The sequence below is a fragment of the Aquarana catesbeiana genome, linkage group LG12, assembly GCF_042186555.1.
Source record: "Aquarana catesbeiana isolate 2022-GZ linkage group LG12, ASM4218655v1, whole genome shotgun sequence".
Lineage (NCBI taxonomy): Eukaryota > Metazoa > Chordata > Amphibia > Anura > Ranidae > Aquarana > Aquarana catesbeiana.
In genome coordinates, this window is record NC_133335.1 from 209,374,795 (window position 1) to 209,391,037 (window position 16,243).

General features: G+C 41.3%; 1 protein-coding gene across 4 annotated transcripts in view; it reads right to left on the bottom strand.

Annotated features, from left to right (window-relative positions):
* Positions 1-5,552: 5,552 nt before the first annotated feature.
* MTCL2 (microtubule crosslinking factor 2) overlaps positions 5,553-16,243 on the bottom strand; it is a 168,601-nt gene continuing 157,910 nt past the window's right edge. For 3 of the 4 annotated variants that reach the window (XM_073606601.1, XM_073606599.1, XM_073606598.1), the window contains 2 exons: positions 14,396-15,785; positions 5,553-11,589 (listed from right to left, as the gene is read on the bottom strand). In XM_073606601.1, the coding sequence (XP_073462702.1) occupies positions 11,446-11,589; positions 14,396-15,785 (1,534 nt within the window). In that variant the 3' untranslated portion in view covers positions 5,553-11,445. Of the gene's footprint in view, positions 11,590-14,074; positions 14,165-14,395; positions 15,786-16,243 lie in introns of all 4 variants that reach the window. The other variant, XM_073606600.1, reaches the window with a different exon arrangement.

A 16,243-nucleotide genomic window follows, 5' to 3' on the forward strand; every position in this document is an offset into this window, starting at 1 on the left:
AAAGGTGGGGTATACATGGGCAGGGCAAAGAGGGTGGAGTCAAGGAGGGGGTCGGCAAAATGAGGTTTTGCTTAGGGTGTCAAAAATCCTTGCACCAGCCCTGACTCTGACCTAGAAGACTGTATGATTTTGAGGGGGGGGGGGGGGAGGGAATCTGTGTGATCGGAGGGCTCTGTGATCTGGAGCCTGTTAGACTGGGGTACTCTGATGTGATAGGGAGAATCTGATGAGAAAGTTTGCAAAAATTGAAATGCAGTTAAATGGTTAGAAGACTGTTGTGTCATCCTCCCCTTTCTAGCGTAGAACAGCCCAATAAAAACACTAAAAATTAAAACAAAAATACCACCACACTGATGACATCTGTGTCACTCTCTGACACCATTAGTATGATGTCATAATCTCTTGCAGCAGCACAGAATTTGCACTTCCTGCTTGGTTGTATAATATGCCACACCAACTCACTTTACACATTAGGGCTTTTCACATCAGATATTAGAAATGGCTTCATGTACCTGTATTTGTTCACACTGGAAGGGGCTTAAGATCGTAAACTGGGAAAAGCTATACCCCGCTTTTCTTTTCTCGCTCTTCTTTCAATGGCCCTTTCACATGACCATCCCATACACAGTTCTTCCGCTCCTCCTTTTATCTATGCCTCTAATCTCCTGATAAAAGTAAATCAATAACAGTAGTGTTGTAAGGCTGGTCATAAACAGAGCGAATTTCTTTCCTGCAACACGGGAATCCCTTCTTGGCATTGACAGGGATTATTGCTAGAAGCTATGACAGCCGCTAGCAATAATCGCGGAAAAAACCCAGCATGCTGGTTGTACCAAAGTTGATCGACTTTGTATATTCAGCCTGCCCATACACAGTTCAGCAAGAACCGGCTGAGATTCGAACCGCGTATGGCCTGCCTAAGTTGTAGGTTTTCATTACCAATCCAATTAGGGCTTGTTCACACTGGCAACTGATCACCTAAACAAGGGTATGTAGCTGCTCGGGGCTGTACACATGCAACGCTTTGCATCTGCAGCAAAAATGAAACTGCATGCTGCATTCCTCGGGCAGTACCACTGCTGAATGCAACCGCATGTAATTGCAGCCCAGTGATGTGGCTTTTACAGGGTTAAATAATTTGGTGAAGAGGCAACATACCTCCTCAATGCCTGTCAAATGCCTCTGAAGAGATCCACCATGCATGGAAGGGCTGTCTCCTTGGAGCAGGGGTCTCCAAACCAAATCCAGCCCTGCTGCAAGCTTTAATCTGGGTTTCTGATAAAAGCTGTACCTCTGGTTTAAAGGGAAACTAACAGGGACTCTCATGAGGGACTCCAATGTAAGGGGGACTTTGATGGGGACACGGTTATAGACCCATGAAGATCGTGATTTAAGGGGGGACTCTGATGTAGGGGCAGACTTTGATTTAGGACTTTATGTGAGAATTTAAAAGGCGACTTTGATGGGCTCATTTATTTCGGATTTCTTTGCTTTTTGTTGAAGTTTTTTTTTTTTTTTTTGCTGTTCTAAATCATATCCTGCTGATCACAAAAAAAAAGAAAAATTCATTCATATAAATTTTATTAATTTATAAAAGGTTTCTTTTTTTTTTTGGTTCCATGAACAAATTTGTAAAAATATATGATGTGGTCCCCATACTGAAAAGTCTGAAGAACCTTGTTTTGAAGTTCTAACCATATGCATTATATTTATACATGGACATTATCAAACAGTTGTAAATCCATTTCCTATAGGAATGTAATAAATAAATACACACTTAGTCACCTTTAAGGCCATGCAACACTAGTGATCTGGTCACTGGTGACAACTACCAACAAGATTACCAAGTGACCACGTATCTTCTCCTATGGCATTGTTCCCTTGCTAGTTGAACCAGCAAGATGCCACTCCATTGCTGCTCCTTCTCTAGCTGATAGGGTTCTCCAGCAGTTTGGCCAGCAAGGGAGTGAAGCCAATTAGGAAATGTGTCAGTTGCACCTCGGTGATTCTATTGTCGGCAAAGAAGAGGTAGAAAGGCCCCCCCCCACTACAAATGCATTCGTAAAAAGCAATAAATCGGTGTTAAAAAATAAATAAATCACCATTTTTTTTTAATAGTTTATTTTACAGAAATGTGACAATTAGTTGACACACACATGTATAAAGACAACTGCAGTGAAAAGACATGAAAGATAGTAAAATGCAAAATTGACCATTTTACAACAGATGACAGTTTAAACAAAAGGAAAAAAAAAAAAGCAGAAACATATTTGAATACATCTCCAAAGGCAAAGGGTTTATACGAAATTCTGTGTAGATTTTACTCTTGAAAAACACAAGCGGATGGGGTATTTGTATTCATCCTAATTTTATAAACATTTCCTTTACTTGGTTTACTAATTACATCACAGAATAAGAAACATTTTTTTTTTTTTTTTTAAGATATTTACAAAGGCAGAAATTATGAATTTCTGCTACAAATTTGGAAAAAAAAAATCACTGTTATAAAGTAGGGTATCATTTAAAAAGTCTACACATTAAAAAAATGCAGAAAAATAATGAAAATGTAAGAAAAACATAAAAACAAGTATTTACATTCAAAATGTTAATTCCCCGTCCCTGCCTATTGCATGCATCGAGTCCCTATACGTAGGCTTGCATGAGAATAAATATATCTGTCATACAGCTACGTATAGTTACTCGTTCCCACCCAAAACATTGCACTTTATATGAAGCTGCTGGTTGAATTATAACATCTCGTGTGTGCTTAAAGAAAACAAATGACTTTAAACAAAACAAAAAAGAAAATGTAAAACAAGGTAGAAAAAAAAATAATTAAAAAAACAAAAATCCTAAATAAAATAAATAAATATACTATACATGGTGGTTGGTGTCCAGATAATTAACTTGTGTGCTTAACAATTGGTTCCATTTTTATTTGTTATTTTAAAGTTGGTCTTTTGATCATGGGATTCTTCATTGGCATTGCTGGAAAAAGCCTAGAGGGCCATGCTTATGGATGAATGTGGGTCTGGATTGCCACAGCTTGACCGCTGCTTCATGTATGGCCCTCAATTTCCTCTACTGGGAATGTGGTTTGTCATACATGTACACCAGCGCCTGCAGCCTATTTTTGTGCACATGGACTGCACAGGGGTGTTGTATTTCTCTATAAGTGTTTGGCAGTAATGACCCTACACTTGAGTGTTCATGACAACCAGTGTTGGGCATGTGGACTGTCCTGCAAGGGTTAAGAGGTGTCAGAACACTGGCGGTCAAGCTGCATCTCATTCATTCAGGTACATTAGCCCCTGTGGTTCTGTTGTGTCAGGTTCATGTGTTTCTTTTGCTTAGCTAAAGAAAGATGGTGGTACCTGGCTTGGGTTCACTACAACCTAAGGCAACTGCGCTTCCCACAAGACAGGTCAGCAGTGGCCTCCCCCTGCAATGTCCCAGGGCAGCAACAGCTCCCTGTAACGTCCCAGGGCAGCAACAGCTCCCTGTAACGTCCCAGGGCAGCAACGCCCATCTGTGATATCCCAGGGCAGCAGTGGCCTCCCCATAATATCTTGCCACCCTGTAGTATCCCAGGGGGGCCATGTCTATCTGCAGTGTCCCAGGGCAGCAGGGGCCTTCCTGTTACGTCCCAGGGCAGTAGAGGCCTCCTTGTAACGTCCCAGGGCAGCAACGCCTATCTGTGATATCCCAGGGCAGCAGTGGCCTCCCTATAATGTCCCAGGGTAGCAATGACTCCCCTATAATATCCTAGGGCAGAAGTGCCACCCTGTAATATCCCAGGGGACAGTGTCTATCTGCAATATCCCAGGGCAGCAGTGCCTCCCCGTAATATCCCAATAGAAGAGGCCCCCCCCCCTGTATTCAAGGGGAGCAGCAAGGCCATGAAGCAAATATAAAACACAAAAAACAAAACAAAAAGGGGAGTATTAAAAAAACAAAAAAAACCCCACAAAAACGCTCTGACTAGGTTAGCCCACTCCACTGTACGCACTGGACTAAATAAGCCCTGCCATATCACAGGGCATACAGTCACCACTCAACTCTTTGATCCAGACTTACCCTACAAAAGTGCCAGTAGGAATGGATACGTGACTGTCTATATAGACATGCATGCCAAGATCATCACGGGCTAACTATAAATTAAACTGTATTTACTATATAAAATCATATTACTATTAAGACCATGTGTATGGTGTAAGAACCGTTTCAGCTATTCCCAACCAGCAGTTTAATTGTCTCCAGATATATTTATATATATATATATACAAATAATTTATCAGTACAATGTGGAGTAAATACAAACTCGTTGGTGTTCCTACAATATAGTATGCACTTTAATACAAATGTGTATAGGTGAGTAAAATTATGGAAAAAAAAAAAAAAGATTTAATAGGCCAACTCATTTTGCACCATTGGTATATGAAAGTAAAATCTTCTCTTCTGTCTGCTATGAACTAATCACAGTACAAAAGGCATAACATTAAACCGATGGCCTAATACAGCATCACCTTACAAAACATACAGCTAAGACTGGCCACACAATCTGATTGTACATCTATCTAGACGTATGCGAATGTCAAGTTTACTTAGGTAGCCCTCACATAGCACACACTAAACAATCGGTCGCAATGCATACACAAGTCTTTTTGCCCACGTTAACATGCACTGCATTATGGCAGGTCATTCATTGTGAATGGGTTGCCAACACACTAACGGACAAGAAACGCACATGCCCCTTTTTAAAAAACACAATGCACAGTATGCACATTGTGTCATGTGTTGGGGTGCCATTCACAATACATGGCAACGCACATACATCAGTTGGCCCTGTGGCAATGCACCAATGTGAAAGGGCACTAAAGGAAATTGTGCAAAGATTGTAGCCCTGCTGCCATCTTAGACACTATTCTAACAAGTGGTGAAGCAATCGGGTTTTTTTTTTTATTTAAAGTGGACCGGACCACTGCAACGGAATGGTCACTTAAAGGACAATCCCACACCACCTGTATAAAAAAGGTATATAAACAGTTATAAAAACTACAGTGCTGGAGGGTATTCTGTGGTATTTCTAGCCCCCTTCTTCCCCACCTTTCCCCATGCTTTAAAGTAGAGCTAAACTCCACTTTTGGACTTGTACCTACAGGTAAGCCTATAATAAAGCTAACCTGTAGGTACCGTGAATATCTCCTAAACTTGCACTGTTTAAGAGATATTCACAAGGGATGCTGCCGCTGAAATCACTGACTTGTGCGCTCTGAAGGAACGGCAGCCCCATGCTGTCCCTTCAGAGCCCTTTGCCGGAGCAGAGGACGTCACTTTGACCCCGGCCATTCATAGAGCCGGAACCCGCAATGTAGACCGGGTGAAGGTTGCAGTCACAGGGATCCATGACAGCACTGCTCGGGAGGGATCCGATTTACAGGGAAGTCTGTCACAATGTGCTAGTATGCGGTGCATATTAGTACACTATGACTTTATTTTTATCTTAGTGGTGGTTTACTACAGATTTAAAATACGGTGATGGCATCTGATGAATAGAAGGCTGGGGTAGGAGTTTTTTTTTTTTTTTTTTTAAAGGCTATGTCTTTGTAACTGTTTTATATACTTTAAATAAAAAAACAAAAAAAAAACCACAGGTTTATGGGGCTGACATCTAAAGCAGACCTTTGAAATATTTTTTTATTTTTATTTTCCACGGAAGGTTCGCCTTGAAGTGTGATCAAAGAAATGTTCTTTACCGACCAATCGTTATCCCTCTTTTATTTCCTAGCACCATATGAGAAACCTAGAATGGGAAAATGGACTGGTTGCTGTAGATCTCAAAGTCATTTCTGACAAATTTGAGTGCTTTTAGTGTTTCCCTATATTATTTCTTACAGTACAAAGAATTTTATTATCCTAGAAACAATGGCAGACAGATGAAATGATGGTTTTAGATCATTTAGCTCCCACTCTAAATGGTAATTACAAAACCGTACTAAATTGATGGCAATACATGGGTGGAGAAATTTTTAGCCAAGTACATTGTAAGTAAAGCTTTTGAACAAATACAGACTTTAAAATAAATGCTACAAATCGTATTTTAGAATTGTGTTCAGTTATTATTTACATACAAATGTTCCAATGATTAAAAATCAAAGACCTTAATTTAATAAAACTAAATCTTAGTTATCAAAGTGTCTGAAGAAAGAATTGTTTTTGTTCCCATTGGCAGCCCAATTGGGTCCTAAATGGAATGGTCAGAATATAAAGATGGGAGTTGGCATTGATAATATCAGCAGGTCGGAGGTCACCATAGTCGGACATTTGGTCTATTAACTGCCTAACTATACATTCTCCTTGCTGCTAGACTGTACGGGATCGACAAGCAAGGGTGACCTCCGACTACCCAGCTAAAGTTTAGAGTGCAGCCAAAGTAAACCCATCAATTTAACAGGTTCAAAAAACAGACAAACCATCCAATGGCTGGTGTCATAACTGATCACATGTGCAGCATCATGGCAGTTCAAGATTAAACTGAGGCCAAGATGGCAGCTTCCTTGGCTGAAAACAATAGAAGGGTTTACTTCCACTTTAAGTCCATTTGGTTATCATAAAGATTTAATATACAAATTCCTACTCAGGCTCAATTATGACTGGTCCTCTTTAACTTTACCCTCCCAAGGCATTATGGGAAAACAAATCTTGGTTCAGGAACTTTAAAGAAAATAGTCAACGGATCATAGACCTGGGGCAATGAGTTCAACCACTACAACCAATCGGATTTGTAGCTATTTAGTGTACTAGTACTAACAAGATTACTTCTGATTGGTTTAAGAGGTTTGCTGTACTTTGGCTTATTAAATAAAGGTCTCTGTGTAACAACACTACAGATCAGGAAATGGCATAGAAGGCCAAATCTGGGCAGTGATTTTATATGTTTAAACAAGAAATCTAACAGTCCTAATAATAATAAAAATGATCCATGTAGTTCTTCATCTTTAAATTAGTGAAGAGAAAAGACTTATTTCTTATTGCTGTCAGCCTATAAAACTCTTATTCTACAGTGCTATACACAGTAACTGGATAGATTTAAATATATAACTGCACATCTCAAGTGTTATGTAACTGCAATGTTGCTTACACCGCAGTCAGTGCTACATAGTTCTATATGTACATATCAGACAAAACATTACAGGGATTAAGGGAAGCAGTGTCTATGGGAATTGGGGGCAATGGTGCAGGCTTGCTGTGTTAGGAGAGGACGGGTGCATTGTAGCAATCTAATGTAAAAATTGGCATTAGCAGTGTCACTTTAAACTGTCATTTCTAGGCGATCTGCGCAGTGTAGCCTCCATACTGGAAGCTGAAGTATGTAGCGTCTGTTAAAACTGCCACTGCTAAAATGTGCATAAACGGTGGAATCAGAAAGCCACAATATTATACGTTATGAGCTCAAAGTAGAAAATAAAGCAGTGCATACTATGGTATTGTGAGCTGGCATTGTTATGAAGAGGAGAATGCACATTGGTATCGTAAGCTGGTGTTGCTGTGATGAGCAGTGTGCACAATGGTATCGTGAGCTGGTGGTGTTGTGATGAGTAGTGTGCACTATGGCATCGGGAGCTGGTGTTGTTGTGATGAGCAGTGTGCACTATGGTATCGTGAGCTGGTGTTGTTGTGATGAGCAGTGTGCACTATGGCATCGTGAGCTGGTGGTGTTGTGATGAGCAGTGTGCACTATGACATCGTGAGCTGGTGGTGTTGTGATGATCAGTGTGCACAATGGTATCGTGAGCTGGTGGTGTTGTGATGAGCAGTGTGCACTATGGTATCGTGAGCTTGTGTTGCTGTGATGAACAGTGTGCACTATGGTATTGTGAGCTAGTTAAGCAGTGTGCACTATGGTATCGTGAGCTGGTGTTGCTGTGATGAGCAGTGTGCACGATGGTATCGTAAGCTGCACTGTAGTTTCAGTATACATTGCTAGTGAAAGGAGTGTGCACTGTGGTACTGTGAGCTGGCATTGCTGTGATAAGTGTGCACTATGCTATTGCCACAAGCAGTTTTGTTTGCTCATATTCTTAGGCACTTGCACTGTGGCAGTTCCAGCATACATTGCTAGTGAAAGGAATGTACAGAGTGGCAGTGTGATCTACACATTTACTAGCAGTCTCATACAAGGTGGCAATGTAAGAATACTTAGCCAATAAAAGTGAAACAACTTTAGTGTGTGTTTGACAATAACGGAATGTGCCAAGTGGCAGTGTGACTTACAAGTACTCCTGTCACCAGTATCAGCTACAGTCTTATTAAAGTTTTCTGCATACCCCATGAGCACTCTCTATGTTAATGCCGACTAGGGGCCCAAGTCTGGCCACTTTTTCATTCTCCACATCCCTAGTCCCTGGGCTGAGAGAAATGACTTATTTAAAATGGGCGAGAGCCAAAGCTCTAATCTGTTATCTGTATTTTAGGAGATGCATGCACCAAGTGGTACCCACTTATTACCTATATATGTAACCTAGCTGATGCTGGTGACAGGTGCACGCTACTGGAAGGCGTGTACATTGTATACTTCAAAGTAACTAGGAGTTTCCTGGCTGGCAGTGTACGCAGTTATTAGGAGTGAAAAAAGTGGCAGTATAAAAACATTTTAGTGGAAACTGCGCCAAGTATTTGCGTAAACCAATTTGCTAAACAGGAGGAATGTGTTATCAGCAGAGGTCTACCAAGTATCAGGAGGAGTGTATTAGGTCAGCTGTGTGAAGGCAGTTCCCTGTAGAAGTGTAGAGAGCATTAATAAAGCGCATGTAATTTGCAGTGATAGTGGAAGATTGCAAGAAAAAAAAAAAAAAAATTGAGCCGATATGCCAGCCCTGAACAATGGCTTTCAAGAACAATATAAAGATACCCCCGGCATTACATAATTATTTGATAGCTGGGCAGTGTAAGGAATATTAATAGATAATCACAGGGCACCTAAATTAAAGGAAACCCAGTTGGCCATGTTGGAAATATTCATCTGACCCTCCAAATGGTCCCAATAAACAAATAAAAGAGTGCAGAGGATCAAATTCCACAAACAGATCCAAAGTGGGCTGTGGATCTTCTCCCCATACCCGCTGTCACAATTAAAAAAAAAAATAATAATCGCGCCTGTGTGGGGCTCCGCCCACTTGGCTGCGTCATTCATTTGCAGAGTTCTGTGAATGGGAGAACTACAATTGCCATCAGCCATTGCGGCTGACGGCTTTTAGTTCTCAATGAACTACCAGAATGCTGATGAACGCTCTATGTAGTTCATTAATCCTCCCCGTCATTCAGTAACTACCTGCCTGAACAGAGTACGGGCAGACAGCAGGAGCTTTGCATAGCACCCATGATCTGCTGATTGCAGGTGCAAGGCTTTACAGGCTCCTAATAATAAACAAAATCCCCTTTTTACCTGCAAAATGATGTGCATTAACTATTTTTTTTTTTTTTTAAGATGATGAACTTATCTTTTAAAAGTATATCGCCAGCCAATATTCTTATTTCATTCTCGGAGGAAAAACATTTTTTTTTTACACTTTCTATGACCCCACCGGAGGAAGATTTCCTATTTTCCTGACCTAATCAGCAGCAAGTAGGGGAAAGCTAGAACCTCTGTTCATTTTCATTGCTGTCTGTGTCTCTGCTGGAGCTTTTCCCTTGCTTCAATGTCCAGGTGACAACACTGTCTTTGCGACAAGTAGTGAGAAGAAAGCTTCGCAGCCAGTCTCAGACAGCAATGATTGTTCAGTTAATTAAACATAAATGAGAGAAATATGTGACTGCCATTGCTGACCACCTGATAATGCTAGCTGCTGGATTGTTAGCCAACTTCCTTCTGTACCTTGAGTTACTGACCTGAAACAAGAAAAAGTCCTTATCTACATACCTGTTTGAGTCAGTGACTCAAAGAATTGAAGCCAGTGGATCTGGATGACAGCCAGGCACCTGACATTTTCAAAAGGAGCGGTAAGCACTAGGAGGCTTTGTTTTTCTTTTAGAGCAGGTCTCCTTTAAGTCATTGGGTTGGTTTGAATTGAACCATTTTGTGAGCATTTGACCTACTGACAAGACATTTATATAACCAAACAGTTAAAGTGAACTGTAAATAAAAGGCATAGAGGTCTCTAAAATTAAAAGGCAGAAGGTATTAAATAATTAAAAAAACAGTGCATTTCAGTTTAAAAACCAATGTGCTGTTACAGCAAGAAACATGACCATGTATATATTATATACACTATATACACATTGCAAGTATCTTCAGCCAACTAAATATTCATATATACAGAATATTTGTATCTCAATCTCAGGCCAGGCTTTTCTACTGATGTTTTGGCATAGAGTAGCTCTGTTGGGCAATACTCCCAGAAACATTCAGTAATGGCTGGATGACGTAAGCTAGAGACCAGCCAATGAATCGCCTTGCCTTTCTCTCTATCCATAATATTACACTTCAGTCAGCTGTCTTGCTGGCTTACGCCCCAACATCTTCTACAGCTGATCTTTGTTTCAAGAACCACTACGCAGATGGCGTAGCGATTTTTATTTATATAAATGCCCTAAAATTTTAAATTTCACTGCCCAATAAATAAAATGTATAAACTTTGGTCTAAATATTTCAAACAGTTTAGACCATGGTCATTTCATTGTAAATTTGTTTGAACACTGTAAATAAAATAGTTGATCAATCTAACTTTACATCTAGCTATTGCTACAGTAGGGATATTTAAACCCAAGCTACAGTTATAGTGCTGACACTGCAAAATTTAAGGGAGCTGTCCAACCAAAACTCATATTTTATTCTGGGTAGATATTTGCCAATTAAATCACTCATCTACAAGGGAAACCTCTCCATGGTCCCAGCACTGGCCGCCACCTGCGTCTATGGAAAAAGGTCTAACTCTCCCGTAGCAGGAAGAACAAGACTGTAGAGCAAAGACAGCGAGCAGATCTCCAGTCTGGAGTGATTTCGTTCACCAGTATCCACCCATAACTGAAATATAAGTCTTGGTCAGACTGATCCATTTACCATGAGATATAAGGGCTATGTAGCCATCTTGTGCAATAAGAGGAATGATTAAGAGCTTGGTTCAGAAAATGGGACACAAAACGCGTCCAGTTAGAAGCCCAAACAATTTACGACAGTGGCATTGTTTGTGCAATTGGCTCCTACTGACAGAAACAGTTTACATACAGTATTCAGTGTTTTAGTACCTACCTTAAGGTACACAAATTACTTTAAGTGCTATTCTAGGAGCAGTAGGGCTGTGAAGTACGTTTTCAATGAAATAATATAAATTTGAAATACTATGTACAGAAATGAGGGTATACACAAGTTATTCTGCATGAACTGTCCTTCGGTGGAGGTTGGGTTTGGAGATATGACTTGGAATACAGAAGCAGAAGGTTGACCCTTTAGAATGATCCGCTTGCAGGTTTATCCTCAGGCCCCAGCTCTAGGTGGAGCTGGCACTTGCTGTGGGATTGGCGTGAGTGGGGGCGGGATGGTCTGGAGAAGCAGGATGTTACAGGGTGCGAGCTACAATTACAGGCAAAATCCTGAAAAGGATAGAAAGAAAAAAAAAAAAAGTAAGCAAAGAAGACTTGCAACCAACAAACTATTTTCATTAAATTTACAACATGATGACAAAGTGACAGGTATTCTTCACCAGAAGGAATGTGAAATCATAAGCAATCCACTATGCATAGGGGGCAAAGCCCATAGCCAGAGTGAATGAGAAGTGTGGAAGAAGTACTAGTCTCTTTAATCAAAGGACGTGGGTACGCAACCTGTTTCCCTTCAGCTGCTGTGGAACTACAAGTCCCATGAGGCATTACAAAGCGGATAGTTACAAGCATGAATCCAAAGGCAGAGGCATGATGGGAATTGTAGTTAGGCAACAGCTGGAGGGCCACAAGTTGAACACACATGTAGGATATTTTAATGATGATCGAGTGGTAACCCAGCAAAAGCCTGGGGTACTGCATCCCCTTCTTCAAGGATAGTCATAGACGTACCATATAGAATTATATATATATATATATATATATATATATATATATATATATACACACATACACACACACACATATATACATACATACACAATCTTTAGTATACTACCGTGTTTCCCCGAAAATAAGACCTACCTCGATAATAAGACCTAGCAGAATTTTCGGGGAGGGCTGCAATATAAGCCCTACCCTGAAAATAAGCCCTAGTAAAGTTTGTTAAAAAAATGTTTAATCCACCTTGCAGAAAGATTACACCGCTATAAGGTGTGTGCGTCTCCCTTTGTAACTGCATTGTGCAAATACTTTATTTACAGACTCGCCGGAGGTCTTCTGCTCTCCTCCCGGCTGACGTCTGCGGCCCCTCCCTCTTCAGTGCACGGAGTGGGTTGATGTCAGCGGGGATCTCGGAGCGGAGAAGAGCTCAGGCAGATCAAGTGTCACCCAGGGGAGCTGTAACAAAAGGTATTTCCCTGAAAACAATTACAAAGGGAGACACGCTGCACCCCATGCCTGCACATCTCCTACAATGGATTACATAATTCTATAAGTATTCTAAGATGTTTTTGTCAAAATACGGACTCCTGACCTGACGGGGAAGGGGGACGGGAGAAGACAGGGGGACACAGGACATGGATAAATGACACAGCACAAGCACTATGCAATCTATCATGCTTTAAAGCACCAGGATTTTTTTTTTTTTTTTTTTAGGGCGACAACCACTTTAAGATCATTGTACCGGTACATACCGTAAATAAATAAGACATCCCCTGAAAATAAGCCCTAGTGTGTTTTTGGTTGCCAAAATAAATATAAGACCCAGGCTTATTTTCAGGGAAACACGGTATTATATCTATTGTTAACCCTGAAGCTCCTTGACCGGAAACCTCCCTCACTACCAACTGATACTTTGAAAGTGTTTTTCAAAGGTTCCAATTTTTTTTTTCTTTTTAAATAACAAACATTTTATACTTCCCTGCTCTGTGTAATAGTTTTACACAGAGCAGCCCCAATCCTCCTCTTTTTGAGTCCCCCGCCGGCGGTCCTGGCTCCTCCCACCTGCCAAGTTTTCCCCAATAGCAAGCCGCTTGCTATGGGGGCACTCGAGCAGGCTCGTTTTCCGAACCACGCTCCTGTGAACGGACATTGTCTATTCACACACACGCAGCGAGGCTTGGCCCCACCCCCACTCTCTCCTCATTTGCTCACTGGCTGAGATTGACAGCAGCAGGAGTCAATGGTTCCCACTGCTTTGTGGGCCAATGAGGAGACAGAGACCCAGGAGAGCCGCTGCTCTCATGCACATCGCTGGATTGAGATGGGGCTCAGGTAATTATAAGGGGGAGCTGCACCCAGAAGGTTCTTTTTTTACCTGAATGCATTAAGGTAAAAAACCTTCTGCCTTTAGAACCACTTTAAAGTGTTACTAAATCCACAACAGTAAAATCAGTCTGTATATGCAGTAAAGCATGCTTGTTAAATTGACCGTGGAACCGAAGGGGTTAATCCTCTGCATTGTGTAAAAACCCTGGTTGATCCTATCTACGCTGTTCCTCCCCTTCTTCCACAGTCCCCAAACCATCACCTGATAATACAGAGCCTTGGGGACAAGATGCACATGCTCGGTTTGGTGTGTATTGCTTGGGAGAGTGCATGTGATCAGCACTGTCCAGAAAGAGGGTCAGGGGTCCTGCAGCTTTTAGGGCAGTCAGAGGAGAATGAAAACTCCACTTACAAACTTTAACCAGTGCTCGGCAGGACACTGATAAAAGTCACAAGTCTGCTATATACTGCTAATTACAAAAAAAATTATTTAGCCACTTATATTTACCAAAACAATTGCATTTCCATGCTCTGTGTACTGTAGGAGACCAAATATAATGAATGCAGGGTCTTGGGTTTAGTAACACTTTAAATTCTCCATGACCCTTCATCTTACCAAATGGGACACATACAGCAGATAAAATAGATTTTCTAGTAATGTGAGGAAGGGTTAGAACCTCATCATTTTACTGCTTTGTTTTTTCCTCACCTTCCTATCAAGGTGGCAGACATAAGAGGAATAAAAGATAAATCCTCTCTATAGGGCAACACCAGGCAGAAGTTCCATCCTTTCCTCACACTAAAAAAAAAAAAGAAAAAAAAGTCTAAGGTTAAAATAAATAAGTTGTATCAAGGAACACAGTGATTGCCAACATTGACCTGTACTTTAAAAATGCTAGTTTCTCTGGCTACTTTTTCTGTGCCAATTACCTTACCTGTCAAGGTCCTGGCAGCATCAATTGTGGCATACAGTGTGTAAAAAGGGTAGCATAACGTGCAGTTATTTTAAGCAGCTATTTATCAAACTTACTTCAGTTGCTGAGGTGGAAGTGATGTCCGAGTCCTTGGAGCCTGCATCTTTATTCCCTAGGCTGGTTCTTTTGCTCAGCAGTTTAGAAACGTTGTGAGATGGATGGCACATAGCAGATGAACAATGATCATGGTTGTCAGGCCTTTTGGTACTGTCCTCCACCTCTTTCTTTTCGGCGCCTGTACTAGAAGCCTGAGCTGAACGGCCACATACATTCCTGAAGAATTCCTGAACGATTCCGTACTTTGAGGCCTCTGCTTTATTTCTGCCCTCGGCCAAAACTGGTTTACACAGGGACTCTGTGCTTCCAGCATGATCCACTACGTTGAACAGGCTAGATGAACCATCATAGTGGTTGGTTAGGACGGGGCTGTCTCGAGTGGTTGTAGACCTGGCCCAGGCAGAGCCATTTGGTTTGTTTTGATGAAGGTTCCACAGGCTTCGATCTTTAGAATTGTCTAGTTTTGACAATGACCTCCTTTGGAGCTTGGGAGAGCCATACTTGGGAGAGCAACAAGGCCGCTCAATCCGAGAGTGGACCTTATCCAATGATGTTGATATATGCTTGGTTTTTGCAGACAGTAGAGAAGAGCTTCTTGGTGACCAACTTTTTGCATGCAGGCTTGTCCTGGGGAGATCAGTTTGAAGACCAATGCTAACCATTTGGACCGTTTGGACACCTATGCTGGAAAGGGTCTGGCTGGATGTGCATTTTGTCTTTCTTTCCAGGGAGCTAGAGCGGATGGCTTGCCTAACGCAGTTGGTGATCTCTTTCATGTCATCACTCATGTTCCCTGAGATCTCTAAATCGCCCAATGGAGATGGGAAGGCAGAAACAGAAGAAGGGTCCTTAGTGCTGTCTTTGTCCAGTAGATCCCTCTGCTTTTTGGAGAAGTTGCACAACCACTGGCTGTAAGAACTTCCAGAAATGCATTCTGAATTTTCTGTTTCTTTAGGCTTTGCCATGGTGAAAAGAAATCCTGGTTCTACCATAATCCTTTCTTCTTTATTGTGGACCAAAGGAGCATCTAGTTTGCGCACTATGGGCGGACTATAATAAATCCTAATTCCTGTTCTGTCTGGGGCAGTGTAGCTTCTCTGTATTTGCTTGTGACCTGGCTCTCCACTGTTCCTAGTCTTATGCGAGGTATAATCCCAAGAAGAGAGTTCAAGCTTGTCATTAGCCAAGTGCTCAGACAAGGACTTGTCATGCATGTAAGGGCAACCTTTCTGGCTAATGTCTGGATCTATGGAACCATTGACCAGGTGTTGGGAGTCCATGACTCCATTCATTCCGTTGCTCTTCTCATTAGAGGGCAATTTTCCAGGCAGATAAGGAGAACCATCCAGCAAACTCTCAAACTCTGAGATGGATGAAACAGACTTTGTTCTGAATGAAACAATAAAAATTGACGTAAACACAAAATAGAAAAAAAAAAAAAAATCTAAAAAACATTTACAGATTTATTCAGCAAAACAATGCAAAGAGAGACAAAGTGGTATCCAGCTGCAACCTGATCTCAATGTAAGCCTGCAAGATCGCTGAAGAATTCTGGGGGTTGCAATGATTTGCCAATTAAACCCATGAAGGTTACTAGTTTCTGGTGATTCATATATGCACACTGAAGCGCTCAGCTACATATGAAGATTTTATTATCCAAACCCATTTTTTTTTTTTATTTGGATAGAGCAGTGAGGGGTGAGAGATTAACACTCTCATTTTGTCCTGTCACCAGGACAGAAAGTGAGGGACAACTCAAAATTCTGGGAGTTGTCACCACAACATGAAGGGAGGGGAAATCTATCAGCGACACCTGTTCCAATAGCTGTGTAAGAGGGGATGTCCAA